General features: G+C 38.4%; 2 protein-coding genes and 1 non-coding gene across 25 annotated transcripts in view; all 3 read left to right on the top strand.

Annotated features, from left to right (window-relative positions):
• Positions 1 to 15,658, top strand: part of LOC134542023 (basement membrane-specific heparan sulfate proteoglycan core protein) — a 649,742-nt gene that overhangs the window by 109,355 nt on the left and 524,729 nt on the right. The gene's annotated exons all lie outside the window — the stretch shown is intronic.
• On the top strand, positions 5,745 to 10,853 carry LOC134542055 (uncharacterized). The gene is made up of 2 exons (XM_063385910.1): positions 5,745 to 7,191; positions 9,333 to 10,853. The coding sequence occupies exons 1-2, from the start codon at positions 7,017 to 7,019 to the stop codon at positions 10,103 to 10,105; spliced, it is 948 nt and encodes a 315-aa protein (XP_063241980.1). The 5' UTR covers positions 5,745 to 7,016; the 3' UTR covers positions 10,106 to 10,853.
• Positions 13,410 to 13,481, top strand: Trnae-uuc (transfer RNA glutamic acid (anticodon UUC)). Its single transcript has one exon. It is a non-coding gene; the product is annotated as a tRNA-Glu (tRNA).

Raw genomic sequence — 15,658 nt, 5'->3', positions numbered from 1 at the left:
TTTCTCCAAGTGTTTCTGATTATTCCTGGCTAGACATCTGATGGTTTTCACCGAGTGCTCCTGATTATTTGTGAGAGATCTATCTCTGCATGAAGAATTTTTTACTTACTGAGTCATGTCATTTTTATTCAGAGTTACATTTAATCAGTGAAATTCTGTCAATAAATCAGAACATACAATATTTTTATCAGGTGGATTTAAAAAAAATAACTTTACTCAGACAAATAATAACCTTTGAGACAGCTGAGAATCATTAACATGAAAGATAAACTTCCTTCTCCTTGATGTCTAGCGAAGCCATCCTTGTTTTGCGAACGATAGTGAGCATCCCGCATACCACATAAAAGAACTAGATAAATTATGACTCAACACAACACGTGGCAACATCTCATGCTAATAATCGAAACCACATGAAACAATTTCTTTTGTATGAGGTAACTTAATTCTTGCTGTTGAAATATTTAGAAAATTCTATTTAAGTAATGTATCTAATTTAATTCACTCAGTTTGCATCTGACAATAGTCTCAGTAACTAATATGAATCCTGATTCGGTGACTGTTGCTGTATTGAAAGGACACAGGTGTAAGTTTTGCAGCAAAGAATTTATCTTGAGAAAGAATGGAAGACAACACGAGAAGAATGACTGTGTTAAAAATCCACTACGTAATATGATAAGTTGTGTTAGATGTAGCAAGTCGTTTACGCGGAGAGAGAGCTTAAAAAGACATGACAGAACTTGTAACGTCAAGCCTGCGTACAAGCTCGAGGACAACGATGGCTCTACTAGGCTAAGGAAGAGTGATTTGCATTACGACAATAATTTTCCTTGTCTTGGGAGAGATTATGTTCGCGGCTCTTCCGATCTCGACAAAAAACTTAAATTGAAGGATGAAGATGATTTATGGAAGAATGAAGACAATGGAAGAATCCTTAACGTGAAAAGTGAGAATACATTCCAGCCGAATTCAAGTAGATCTTTCCTACTCTGTAAAAATGATGGACTCCTAAAAAGGAAGCATGAAGACGATGAAGACACTTCGACATCATCGGCATCGAATTCTTACGGTAATCTGGGTGAAGATGATGCCTTCTACGGTGATTGCTACAGCGACTCTGAGGCTGTTGACAAAGGTATAGACTGTGATGAAGCAACTAAAGCAGGCAAGAACGAAGACTGTGGTGGTGACCTGAGACCGAAACGATGGAAACATCGTGATATATTAAATAAATCGGATCAAGCTTGTGATGATCATTGTCTCGATAATGTAAGTTACCCAGAGGATGGTGTTAAAACGGAAGACAGCAGAGAAAATAATATTTATAATAATCAAACAAGTAAGATGGTGGTAGAAGAGACTGATTACACTTCATGGAACGATCCAAACATATTGGTTGACCGGCTAAGACTTCTACATGACTCGCTTTGTGCAGGAAACTATTCGTGCATCAAAGAAATATCATTCATACTCAAAGAACTGAGGAAAGCTGGCTACATACAATAATGGCTTGTTTTACTTGTATTTGTATAATGTAAAGAAATAAATAATTGCAATTATAAAAATTTAATGTTTTTTTTTTCTTGTATTCAGATTTCTAACTAAGATTAAGTTCTCGTAACTTGTGCTTCCAAATGTGCTTCCTTTTCGTTGATGGTGCGGTCTTTTCGTTGATGGTGCTTCCTTTTCGATGTCGGTGCTTCCAAATGAGCTGCATTTTCGTTGGCGGTGCTGCCTTTTCGTTGTCGGTGCTTCCAAATGTGCTTCCTTTTCGATGCCTGTGCTGCCTTTTCGTTGTCGGTGCTGTCTTTTCGTTGTCAGTGCTTCCAAATGTGCTTCCTTTTCGTTGTCGGTGCTGCCTTTTCGTTGACGGTGCTTCCAAATGTGCTTCCTTTTCGTTGTCAGTGCTGTCTTTTCTTTGTCGGTGCTTCCAAATGTGCTTCCTTTTCGTTGGCGGTGCTGCCTTTTCTTTGTCGGTGCTTCCAAATGTGCTTCCTTTTCGTTGTCGGTGCTGCCTTTTCGTTGTCAGTGCTTCCAAATGTGCTTCCTTTTCGTTGTCGGTGCTGCCTTTTCGTTGTCAGTGCTTCCAAATGTGCTTCCTTTTCGTTGTCGGTGCTGCCTTTTCGTTGTCGGTGCTTCCAAATGTGCTTCCTTTTCGTTGTCGGTGCTGCCTTTTCGTTGACGGTGCTTCCAAATGTGCTTCCTTTTCGTTGTCAGTGCTGTCTTTTCTTTGTCGGTGCTTCCAAATGTGCTTCCTTTTCGTTGGCGGTGCTGCCTTTTCTTTGTCGGTGCTTCCAAATGTGCTTCCTTTTCGTTGTCGGTGCTGCCTTTTCGTTGTCAGTGCTTCCAAATGTGCTTCCTTTTCGTTGTCGGTGCTGCCTTTTCGTTGACGGTGCTTCCAAATGTGCTTCCTTTTCGTTGTCGGTGCTGTCTTTTCTTTGTCGGTGCTTCCAAATGTGCTTCCTTTTCGTTGGCGGTGCTGCCTTTTCTTTGTTGGTGCTTCCAAATGTGCTTCCTTTTCGTTGGTGGTGCTGTCTTTTCGTTGTTGGTGCTTCCTTTTTTGTTGATTGCACGTAGTACAAAATGTAGTGATTGAATATATACTAGTTTATCACCTCTTGGTGTTACTAAAATATTTTTCAAGGTCACTTGGTCCTTTAGAATGTATAAAAATGTCACGATGGATTACGAAGGTCTTGTGGTCCTGAAATGACTAGCCTATACGTCTGATAATGACATGACTCGGTCTCATGGACTGAAGACAATTGATCTATATGTGTGGCTTTGTACATGAACGGTTTATATGTTATTCAGATTATTGAAAAATTAGACTTTCATAATAGGCTAATCGGCACTGATTTAATTCGTTGGTCCGGTATATTGACTTGATTTTTTTTTTCGTAGAGTGAATGATTAATTAACTCCGCGAAAGGTTATGGAAAACAGAACCTAACATTTATTTAATAATTAGTTACAACTGTCTCTGGTCAAGAATCGAACCGTGGACAGGGATCCATCGATTCAATTTGTAAATTAATAATAGATTTTTACGGAGACTATTGGAATTTTTCCCGCATTTCTAACTAAATAATTACATGATTTCAAGATGTCGGCCGAATTTCAAGATGTCGGGCACCTGAGTAATAATAAATGATTACTGCACTGTAGCATGTTATTAAAAAATTATCATGATGGTAAGACGAGTACACACAATATGGAGTCCTCCAGCAGACGAAAACATGATGGTGGCAATGACCACTAGCATGTGGTAGCTCCTGGTAACATGTACTGAACATAAAATGACGGATCCGTGATGGACATCAAGGTCAAGGTCAAATTTCAAGGTCAAGGTCAAAGTTCAAGGTCAAAGGCTAAGGTCAATTTTCAAGGTCAAGGTCAAAGTTTAAGGTCAAGGTCAAAGTTTAAGGTCAAAGTTCAAGGTCAAGGTCAAATTTCAAGGTCAAGGTCAAATTTCAAGGTCAAGGTCAAAGTCCAAGGTCAAGGTCAAAGTTATGGTGAACAGAACATTATACTAACATGACTCCAGCACACTCTAGCAGACGAAAACAAGATGGTTCCCTCCAGCGGACAAAGACAAGATGGCGGACATGATGTCATACCAGCTGATGGTAAATACCTAGTTATTGGTGGTGGTAGGTCAGTCTGTAGGTGGCTTCTGTGGAGGAAGGATCTGATTTTTTTTTTTTTTTGCCCTCACCTGTTTCGAACCAAGGACGAACATCGATATAATCAATCAGAATTCTATTACGTTAATTTGTTGATGAATTTTGGAATTTTTCTCGATTTTCTAACATAAAAATTACGGATTTCCAAGATGGCGTCCAAATTTCAAGATGACGGACATGACGTCATACTACCTGATGGTATATGTGCATTGACATAAGTGGTGGGGGTCATTCTGCTTGCATCCACCGTGGGGGAAGGATTGGTCGTCATTTTATTTTTTTTTTTTGCCTCTGTCGGGTTCGAACCGAGGACTCCGAGCTCCGTGTCGTTTATGTAATTTTTTTATTAATAATTTATTAAAATTTTATTAATTTAATTTTTTTATAAATTTTAAAAAAAAATTCGTTAAAATCGGTTAATAAATAAAAAAGTTAAAGATGGCTGCCGTAACGAAAATTGCAACGGTGACGTCATGATTCAAAATGGCGGAAAACACATCGCCGGAATTTTCGAGAACACAATGACGTCATAAAAATGTCGGATTCAAAATGGCCGCCGTGATATACTTTTCCCGTTAAGTTATGTCACGTTACGCTGTGTCCCGTTACGCTGTGTCCCGTTACGCCGGCTGCACGCACGAAAAAGTGACACGTTACGCATATTGTCACGTTACGCTGTGTCCCGTTACGCTGTGTCCCGTTACGATCGTCCAAGATGGCCGCCGTGATGTCAAAATCCAAGATGGCGGTCATGGTATCCTTATTCCTAGAAATGGCTTAACTCAGGCCTGATTTAAGGATGCTTAAGCCGTTTTTAGGAATTTGGGTTCTTTCTAGGGCAAAACCTAATTTTTTCTCGAAACGGGAATTTTTCCCTCGAAAACGGGAAATTTTGAGTCATTTTGAGTCAATTTTGAGGTAATTTTGAGTCAATTTTGAGGAATTTTGAGGAATTTTGAGTCAAAAATGGCCGCCGTGACGTCACAAATCCAAGATGGCGGCTCGGCTCCCCGCTCCACAGCCAGAAGCCAGTTTCAGGACCGGCTATCATATACTACTTACATAAAGCGTCTCATCCCATACTAACACTTCGTGTGATGTTTATAATTTCTAATTTTTATGTTGGACGCTGAAAATTCAGTTGATACAGTGCTTAATTTCCCGTACATTGTGTTCTTTAACAAAAATAAATGCTTATTTTAGTTATACTTCTTTATGAGCGTTATTAAAAAATGATGAGTGATTTTTTGCGATACGCATGCACCGTGCAACGAAATTTTCACCGAATAAAAAAAAGGCTGCACACAAAAAAAAGCTAAATACAAATAAAAATTATATATGCGCTTTTAAATCCTCTACTTTAGTGATTGATATTGAGTTCTGGTTCGTAAAAAAAAAAACATTTATATAGTGTGAACATTAATGCTAGAAATTGTGTTTATAAAATTTTTCAAGTTTTTTTTATACATAAGTTAATTTTCCGTTATGTATCATTATTTGCATTATAAATTATTACATTATTAATTAATAAATATAAATAAATTAGAATTAACATTATTGATTTTTATTGTTAATTAAAAGTTACTTAGGTTTTTTTTCTAAATTAATTTTATACACATGTTTATATTATTATTGAATACCTATTATTTATTTTTTAATTTGATTGAATTTATACTTTACCTACCATTTTTTTAATATGACTGCAATCCGTATATTTTTTTTTGTATTACTTATTTGCACGTAAAAACAAAGATAATTCATTATCACGCCAAGTAAGTGTAACTTCAAACGCGCAAAAGCACGTATTTAAGTACACGAACGTTTTTGTTTTATTGCATCCCTGCCACCCATCAGATGTATGTCCTGATGTTTCCGAAAAGCCTGTATAATTTTCCTTATATATATATATATATATATATATATATATATATATATATAGAGAGAGAGAGAGAGAGAGAGAGAGAAATAAAGAGATCTATCCAGTTCCACCGCCGGGTTTCTGAGAATCCCTGTGAGTCAGCGCGACGTGGTCTGTAAGGTTAAGTAAACGGTCGGGTGTCGGTTACCTTAAATGGAAACTTCGCGTACCGCTCGGCCTAATCTTTCAGCCGCTCACTTAAAACTGCGCTGCCTGCTACAAGCACCCAGGGACCTATTCACCCCTCCTCACCCACCACTACCCTCCCCGTTCTCTTCATACGACCGCGCGCCGAATAATGGCTTCCTTCTTTCACGACCGGTGTTCAGATTTTTCGTCTTCTCTTCTCGGTTTCTCCGGTCTGCAGTGATGTGTGTGTGTGTGTGCTTATGCTGGTGTGTGTGGTTAACAGAGAGAGAGAGAGAGAGAAAGAAAGAAAGAGAGAAAGAGAGAAGCTCTAGCTATTGTTTATCCGTCCCATGCCAACGCTGTTTTGCTTAGCCGCGTTACTTCATCGCATCCCTCGCAGTGTTGCCAAAATAAGTGGTTTTTTTGAAGGAATACAGATAAGCGGTGGTAGGTTAATTAAATTATCATTCTTGTTTTATATTGATCTGTATTGCTTACTGCTACCCAGCCTAGACCAAGAGGTAAAAAAAATGGCAACAGTGTTAATATGACACTTGTGATTTACTCAATTTATTTCCTACGTCAAAAAATATACTTAAAGGAAAAATAAACGAGCTAAACAAAGAGATAAATGACTGTACTGACTCATATTTAGTGACTAAGAAAAATCCATTTAATTCCTTCATTACTGTATTAGTTTCATCGAACAAGTTGAATTGAATTCAATAACATGCTGAAAGCATAATACAGGACTCGGATCCACCACAGGCAATGAAGTTTTCTTTGTAGATGGAGTTCAGAGTTTTTGCGGTTACGTTATCTAAATAATCCCTGTAAAATATTCTTTATGACTATTATCTTTGAAAGATTTGTGCAATGGGAGTGCATGACTTGATGTAAGCTTTTGGACATACGCCATTGCTAAGCACATGTATGTCTGTAGAAGAAAACAACAAAAAAACAAAACACAAAAAACACAAATTAAGCAAAAATTGCTGTTGTCAACAGGATATAGGGCCCTGACACACGAGCGACCGAGTCGCGCGACTGAGACGCGCGACTCGGTCGCCGGGAAATCGCTTGCCATAAGATAGCATGGGCGTGGGTGAGAACCTGGCACACGGGCGACTGAGCGCGTCTCCATCGCGCGTCTGTCGCCAGCAGACGCGAATCCCCGCGACAGATCGCGGCGACCAGTCGTGCGGGAGCCTTGCACACGGGCGACTTTTAGCCGCGCGTCCGAGCGACTGTCGGTCAGTATCTGGTTGTATGTGCTGGCGAGGAAGATGGCGTTCGATTGTGACCGTTTTATAATCGAAATAGAATCAAGGCCAGCTATTTGGGATTCCAGATGTGATGAGTATGCTAACAAATGCAAAAAGGGAAAGGCATGGGAAGAGGTGTGCGATATGTTCGTTGAGAACTTCAAAGCCATGGATAGCGTCCATAAAAATAAAGCAGGTAAGTGTAATTTATAAATATAAGTGGTTAGTGGTGATCTGAATATTTCGTGCAGCCCTGCATTCACTTTATTTGTTTCAAATGTATTATAAACATAATTGTTCTACGTGAAGCCTATTTACTAGACAGAGTATTGCAATAATTTTATAAAACTTATAAAACGAATATAATATTTTTTTTCATTATTCCTTTATAGAAACGTTACTACGTTTTTAAATGATTTACAATCGTGAAGATTACTGTTCAAAATATTTACATTATTGTCGAAACTGTTTGGATGTGCCCGCTGCATTTTCGTATCGGGTGTTCTCTTCAAACGTCCGTTTAAGTATTCATATTACCACGAACCACCTGATATTGGCAATAATTACAACACATGTGAAATATTGTATAGTTAATATATCTCTTAACAACAAACAGGTGTGAAATTTTAACAGTTCGTGTTATTCTTCCCTCATAAAATACAAAACCACTGTGCGTGCATGTGAGTCATTGCCAATGTAAATAAATTAGCTATTAATGGAAGGGTTTGTTTTCAAATTACATTGCAGTATTTTGCTTCTACGCGGAATTCATTGTAACTTACGCTTATGTCTAATGTTTACGATAAACATAGAAATACAAGTAAAATACGATATAATATTGTTACGAACGTGGGAACGATAGGGTTCGAAAGGATAGCCCCTTTTTTTAATTAATTATCACTATTTTTATTGGTGCTACTATTTACAGTTTTATTTACAAGTTATCCTGGCTTGATATAGGCTCGAAATAAAGAAAGTCTCTCTCAGTCCGTCACAGTCTTACCGCAGCCACAGATCGCCGTAAAGTGTCCGCCGATGTCACACAGGGCACTTGCTGGCTTCGCCGATGTTATACACTCTCTTCCCAGAAGTCGCCCGGTCTTCGCCGCCTCGTCGCACAGGTCTTCGCCTCTCCACACTGCGCCAGACGCGCCACACAATTATCTGCTCTGATGCAACCGCCCCCTGCTAACAACTAACATAATTCCAAAGTGAACACATTTTCGCATACGGAAATTTTGTTTTCTCTATATTTTGTTTATGCCACAAAATTCACCATGGCTACTGTCCAATGTAACGGTTATACGGTTATAACTATTACGTTGTTGAATGTGACACCTCTATAAAAGTTAAATTTCACTAGTATTGTTCACTCTTCAAAGCAAAAAATATTGCCATGGCACTGACCCTTGTTCACTAGAAAAGTAATCGGAAAACTTTTCTCGGATTGTTAAAGCTGATCGTGTATTTCCTGGTCGTGTAAGCGGCTCCCCTTCATCTAGTCCCACGACGTTCAGAGTGCTGTCAAATTCAACACCATCCCTTTCTCTAACAAAATTGTGTAAAATACAACATGCTTTCACTATAGTTTCTGCGTTTTCAATTTTCACGTCCAATGGCCTGTGAAAGATACGCCACTTATTTGTAAGTATGCCGAAAGTGCATTCGATGTAACGTCTGGCTCGTGACAGCCTGTAGTTAAATATTTTCTTTTTTTGAGTAAGATTTTTCCCACCATAAGGCCTCTGCATGTGATTTGAAAGAGCAAATGCTTCGTCACCTACGAAGGTAAAGGGAAGTGGCTCTCCATTTTCAACTATTGGCCTATCACTTGGGATGTTCAACGTATTATCCTTCATCTTCTGAAACAGCTCACTGTTTTTATATATTGCTGAGTCTGATGATTTTCCATAAGAACCAACATCAACAAATAAAAACCTATAATTAGAGTCGCATAATGCTAACAACACCATGGAAAAATATTTCTTGTAGGAAAAATAGGTTGACCCACTTTTAGCAGGTTGAATAAGCCTTACATGCTTGCCATCTATTGCTCCTAAACAGTTTGGGAAATTTGCACGTGTTCCAAAACCGTCAGCAATCTTCAGCCAGTCCTCTTGCATTAACTGCGGGAAACATGCTTCATGTAAAAGCCGCCATATTGTTTCACACACTTCAATAACAATCTTGCGACATGTGGAAATTCCACAACGGAATGTGTAATGCAATTCTGTGAACGAACATCCTGTAGCAAGGTACCTGCAAAAAAAAAAAAAAAAAAAAAACACACACACTAAAAATATGCACCTTACATTATTGTTTTTTTTTTTTTTTCAGCTGCAGATCTGCAACGGAAATGGAAGAATCTACGTGACTGTTTCAGAAGAGAACTGGCTAAACAGAGGAATTGTAAATCAGGTTCTGCAGCAGATGGCAGGAAACAATATATATATTTCCAGCAGTTAACTTTCCTATTGCCAGTATGCGACACCAAACCTACAACAGAAGAATCTCCAGACTTGCACACGCAAGCCACACCCGCAGCAGCTACATCTACGGCACCTACTTCTCTTAAAAGAAAAAAACCGTCACCAGAAACAGAAGAACTTGAGCTACTTCAGTCGCTTAGAAGAAATATGGAAAAACGACATGCAGGTAGAGAAGAAGAAGACAGTGACAGGCATTTCTTGTTGAGTCTTTTGCCGTACTTCAAACGTCTGCCAGACGATATGAAACTTGAAGTTCAAAGCGACTTTTTAAACACCTTAAGAAGGTACAATCAGGTGTCAATTTCTGGTCATCGATGTCCTTCTCAGACTTCTGTCTACCCTCATTCTTCTCCATCAGTGATCACAGGCCCATCATTTGTTTCGCTTCCATACCCTAGTAGTAATACAAGTACCTCTGGAGTACGCAACCAACAATTTACACCCACCATCAGTCAGTCTTACAACTACGGGTCTCATTCAACTTCAGAAACATCGCAGTTAATGAGTCAACCCCAGCAGCCGCTGCAATGCCACGCCTTATCACCAATGTCACCAGCAGCTTCCTCATCAGTATCTCTCCAGTCTGATACGTCAAGTATTTGTGAAGACTATTTTAACTGATACCTAATAAATTATAAGACATGTGACCTTCATGGAAAGAGCAGTTTCAGTGAATAACAAATAAATATGTTATCTAACAATTTTCTTCTAAATTTATGAAAGAATTTATTTTCGTGTGCAAAACGATAAACATTTATGTGTTGGATCTTTGAGACAATATCGTGTCACGTAATAATAAATGTTACTTATTTGGGGTATGTTCAGAAAATGTTTTTTTTTAATAATATGATAATAAATGCTTCAACTATACCCTTAAAATACATGTAACTGTCTAATTAAATTATAATTTCAGCCGTAGCCAAACACATTTCACTCCTGTGTTCCTTGTACAACTATGAAATGAACTATTTGTCTGCTTATACAAGTGTACCCACCTTAATGTAATTGCAAGTCTCTCTTCAGCAGGGATACTTCTTCTCATACTTGTGTCAACTTTTTCAATGTGAATTTTCAGTACATCCAGAAGATCCGAGAAAGTACTCCGAGACATTCTGAAATAGTTAAAATATTTCGAATTGTCTTCTTTTAGCTCACTCATAATCGTATAAAACTGGCCCCTTGCTAAGCGGTCTGCAGTTATTGGGTGCATCCATAGTACACGTTGCCTGCGACGACGCCGGCGCCGACGGCAACGACGCCTTAGGACAATGCCAAGAACTGTTTCTTCGTCGGTGTCCATATTCACAGTGAAGAGTGTGTCGCGTGAACCTGGCACACGAGCGTCTCGGTCGCGCGGCTGAGTCGCTCTACTCGGTCGCTTGGACGCTCGACTGCAGTCGCGCGTCTCAGTCGCGCGACCGAGACGCTCGTGTGCCAGGGCCCATATACACCACATAATATTCCATAACAGGAATATGGTCAACAAACAAAGAAAAACAAAGAAAAATGGACTAAGAGAACGAAATAAAAACAACCACAAATGATGGATTGAACCCCAAAAAAATTCAACTCAACAGTTGAAACTAGGGATGTTCTCTCTTAATCAAAGGGATCCACATATTTTTTAATTCAATGCTCTGCTGGCTGAAAATATTTTTATTGCTAATAATGAAGGCTGATTCTTTGATTTTATTTTTTATTTTATCGGGTTCCTGTATGAGTGGTGTAGAGTCTTCCCAGAGAATTTTGTGGCTATTTTCCCATGTATGTTCAGCAAGTCTGGATTTTAGGGTTTCACCCTTCTTGCAGTTGTTTTTGTGTTCTTTGATTCGGGTGGATAGAGATCTGCCAGTTTCACCTACGTACATGTGGCCACATTCACAGGGGATCTGATACACACAGTTGTGGGTTTGTAATTTTTCTGTGGCTGGAATACTTTTAATAGTAGATTTAGAACGGAATGCTGTTTTAAGTCCATATTTGTTTCCCAGGCGTCTTTTTTTTTTATTTCTGAAAGCCCTTGAACATACGGAATGACTAGGGTTCCGGCCGGTTTCTCGGTTTCTGTTGTGGATTTGAGTGTTTTGTTGGATTTCATATGCTGTTTGATGGTGTTGACAGGGTAACCATTGGCTATGAGCCTTGTAATAAGGTGCACAGACCGAGTAATAGGAACTTTGGTTTGTGGTTCGGCACGCACTAAGTGCCCCGGCTGGCAACATGGTGGATCGGCTGCCGGCGGTGTGGGTTGAGAACCCGGTGGAAGCAGTTTCAGCCGTGCCTCTTGTGAGGAGGGGGGGGGGGGAAGCAGGCCTTTCCTGTCTTCCAGCGGAGCGTTGTGCGGGGCCGAAACTACGCCGCGCGCACCCTCGGAAGGGTGCAGGGGAAGAAAAAATAAAAACATAAAAAAATAAAGACCAGAAAAAAAAATTCTCCGGCGAGCCAAGACGTTCTCAGTTTTCTCGGGTTCCTGCAACTGCCGGAGATTCTCCTTCTGCATCTAGAGAAGGAATCGCGGCCCATTACTCCGTCACGCTATTACATCCCCCCCTTTTTTTTTTTCTCTCGCGCTCTCTCTCCCCCCTCTTCTGATTTACCGCTCCCTTCTCTTTCTCTTGCGACCCTGCCGTTACCACGTCCCGCGCCATTGTTGTTTCCCTCCCTCCTCGACACCTTCTCCTTCCGTCCTTTCCCCCTCTGCTTCCGCCGCCAGCACCTTCATTCCCATGCATTGTGGGGCTCGCCGAGTCGTATTTCACGAATGCTTGCTTTACACGCGTGGACTTTGTCGAGTGGTCGTTTTCCTTCCCCCACACCCCCACCTCTCTCTCACCCCCTCCCCACTCTTTAATGCTGCAACTTGTGCAAGAGGGAAGCCGCAGCGTTGCCAGATCTCACCTCGTGGCGATCGTCTGATCCTGTCATTTTGCTGCCGTTCGCATTTTTTTTTTGTTTTCCTGATGTCGAGATATACTGACGAATCTCGTAGTATCACTGTCAATTTCACTTAATGCAAGCATTTTTTTTTTGTTCCAGAGGTTTATAGAAGTTTTCAGAAAATTTTCAGAAATAGGTGTTTCGAAATCTGCCTACGCCTGTAGGCTGTACCGATAGGGATTTATATATACATATATATTGCAATGTATGATACATGCTGGATATATACTATTATATATAATATATATAAAATATAATACAGAACACAATATACAATTACATTATACTTACAAAGAAACATTACATTATGTGAAACTATAAAAAATATAGTACACTATATTAAAATATGGGACATATTGTATACAATCACAATAATAATGGCATAAATTATTTTGGTTTCAAATCACCCTACATCCACACAACTATTGTGCAGGAAGATGCACACATAGTTACTGTTTTTGGCATATTGCCTGGTGAAGTTAGATGGTATTCTGAGGTCCAGAGTAGTTCTCGTTTTATACTGGTGTATATTACTATTTGTAGGTGTATGTTTTCTTCCATCAAAATCAATATTTTAGTAAAATATAGATAGTAAAAAGGTAGAACTTTGAGTTCTTGAAATAAGTGTCTACAGGATGATATGGTTTCGAAAATGAAATTATCCGAAGTGACCAACTTTATTGGATGTGGTAAGGAATGAAATTTCGACAGTCAGCCGGACGGGACAGGGCTTATGTTTGACAGGACGTACATTGGGTCCCTCGCTTTGTTTTTTTTTAAACCTATGTAGGTTTTGATTTATAAATAAAGATTTAAGGTTATCTTGCAAAGAGACAAGATGATAAAATAAAGAACTGGTTTAGCTACTGACATACTTGTCAGTGAACAAGACGCTAATATATTGGAATTGAAGAAATTATCGATAAAGTAGATATAAGAAAAGGTGTTTGCTACTGATATAAATGTGATGTGACACTACTACATGTAATCCGGTATGGTCTAGTGGCTAGGATACCTGGCTTTCACCCAGGAGGCTCGGGTTCGATTCCCGGTACCGGAAATATAGTTTTTTTACTACTCTTATTTGTTTTTTATTTACTTCCATAATGTCAAAACGCAAATTTTTTTTTTTTAACTCGCGCTTGTTTCTATATTATATTATCAGATTTCTATTTTGTAACAAACACACAGCACTAACAATAATAGTACATAAACTATAGTCTTTTGAAGCATATTCCGGTTCTAACATGTTGATTTTACAGAAATGCCTTACGAATTTTGGAGTTAAACTAACTTTATCTTAAAAGGTCGTGAAAAATTCTTACTAAAATTCCAAAATATATTAATTTGTTAATGATGGTTTAAAAAAAATTGACAACTGAAGTAAGTTGTGTTTATATTTATTCTTAAACTTAAGTTTTTGATGACAAGTCTTGTGTCTGTCTTAAAAAGGATTTAATTACAACCGTGGTGTGAAGTGTAGTTACTTACAATACTTCACGCTGGGGGAATGAGTGCTAGTTTGTGTTAGGAATAAAGTTGGAAACTTGCTTATCTCAGTTTTTTTCTTTCATTTCTTCTAACTGTGGGCCAGTGCTCCAATATCCATGGGAATTAAAACCTGCAGTGGTTTTTTTGTGAGTTTGAATTTTTTAATAAGGCAATCTAATTTTAAATTTTGAATTATCATATTAGTGTGTTGACTCATTTCGATATCTTTTTAATGTAATAATTGGCGACTTGCTAGGAGTTAGAGAGGGATAGAGAGAGAACACTATGTAACCTAGAGATTATAAGTTATCTACCACTGATGTGAACTGGCTCTAGGTATAATAAGCTCCATAAGTTGTATGAAGTTCATCTTCGAATTGTATAAAAATATAACAATATCATTTTTTGAGATTATCTGGTCCACACACGAAACAAATAATTGGTAGCTTTCTTAAAAATAATCACAGTAGGTCTTAATGGATGGAACAGGTTAGTAAGTGTATCACACTAGGCTCGATAGACATGGATATAATCGTATTTGTAGTCCGCTGTCAGTTGGTGGTCTAGGTTCTAAGTAATTGAATAATTGAAAATAATATGAAAAAAAAAGTGCGAGTTTTGCCTGTTTTCTGTATTAGTTGCTTGTTATTTTAACATACTGAAGTATAAAGTATGTTTATTATATTTTGGAAAAATCCTACATAAAAATTTCTAGAAGTGTGGTAAGGGAGCCGGCCTAACGGCTGCTGGTAAACCGAGTTCGATTGTCAGTAAGACCTATTGACTTTAGGCTGTTTAAGGCGATGGCTGGGAAGAGTGGAATTTCTGAAGAAGCTAAGAAATGAAGACGTACTGCCAAGGACGAAAGAGACAAGAACGCTGATCTGTACTATACATTAACGGGAAGTAAATTGGTTGAAACGTAAACTACGAGGAAATGGTCTGTTAGCAAATGCTTTTTGAAAGAACAGTGAGATTATGTAGTCATAGAAATACGATATGGAGAATTACGGTTCATACAAGGATTCGAAGATATGAATGTGCTTTGGGTAGAGGCGAAGAGGGATTAAAATGACGTCAGGGACCTTATGGTGGTTGACCATTTTATGTCATGTTATGTTATAGCGCATCTCATCTTTAGATTAAAGTGTGTATAAATTGGCATAAAGGTACGTTCTCTTTCCAGTTTTAGCGCTGTCATTGTTTCGTTGTGCTCTGTTGCCAGATGCACGCCATACAGCGCAAAATTTTCAAGACACAGCTTCGTAATGGAATGAAAATTGGTTTAATGTAGCGGAAAAATTGTATTTTGTAAGGTAAAATTTGGAACAAGAATTGTGAAAACACGATTTCGTGGCGTATTTCATCAAGAGCATCATGTGATAATTCAATTTTTTATTTAAGGAGATGTGATTGAAAGATGCCATCATTGTATCAACAACATTTTAATATTATTTAATTTTAAGAAGTTTAGCTCTTTTTTTAGCATTACTCGTACTTTGATGGCATGCCTTATTATTAATTGTGACTGTATGTTAAAAATAGCATATCCTGTGAAATAATAATTGGTGTTTAGCTTTTAATTATTTTTTTCTGTTAGAATGACCAGAGCTGTAGTAATACTGTCAGTGGACACTATTTCATGGTCTTAGAAAAATCAATAAAAAGTATAATAAAAAATAATATTAAAACTTGTTATGATTGACGAAGGTATACATAATAATAATTTTAATGTTAACAACCCGG

Source organism: Bacillus rossius, assembly GCF_032445375.1.
Source record: "Bacillus rossius redtenbacheri isolate Brsri chromosome 4 unlocalized genomic scaffold, Brsri_v3 Brsri_v3_scf4_2, whole genome shotgun sequence".
In the NCBI taxonomy this organism is placed as follows: domain Eukaryota; kingdom Metazoa; phylum Arthropoda; class Insecta; order Phasmatodea; family Bacillidae; genus Bacillus; species Bacillus rossius.
Note: the sequence above shows the minus strand (reverse complement) of the source record. Positions and strands in the feature narration are given on the sequence as shown.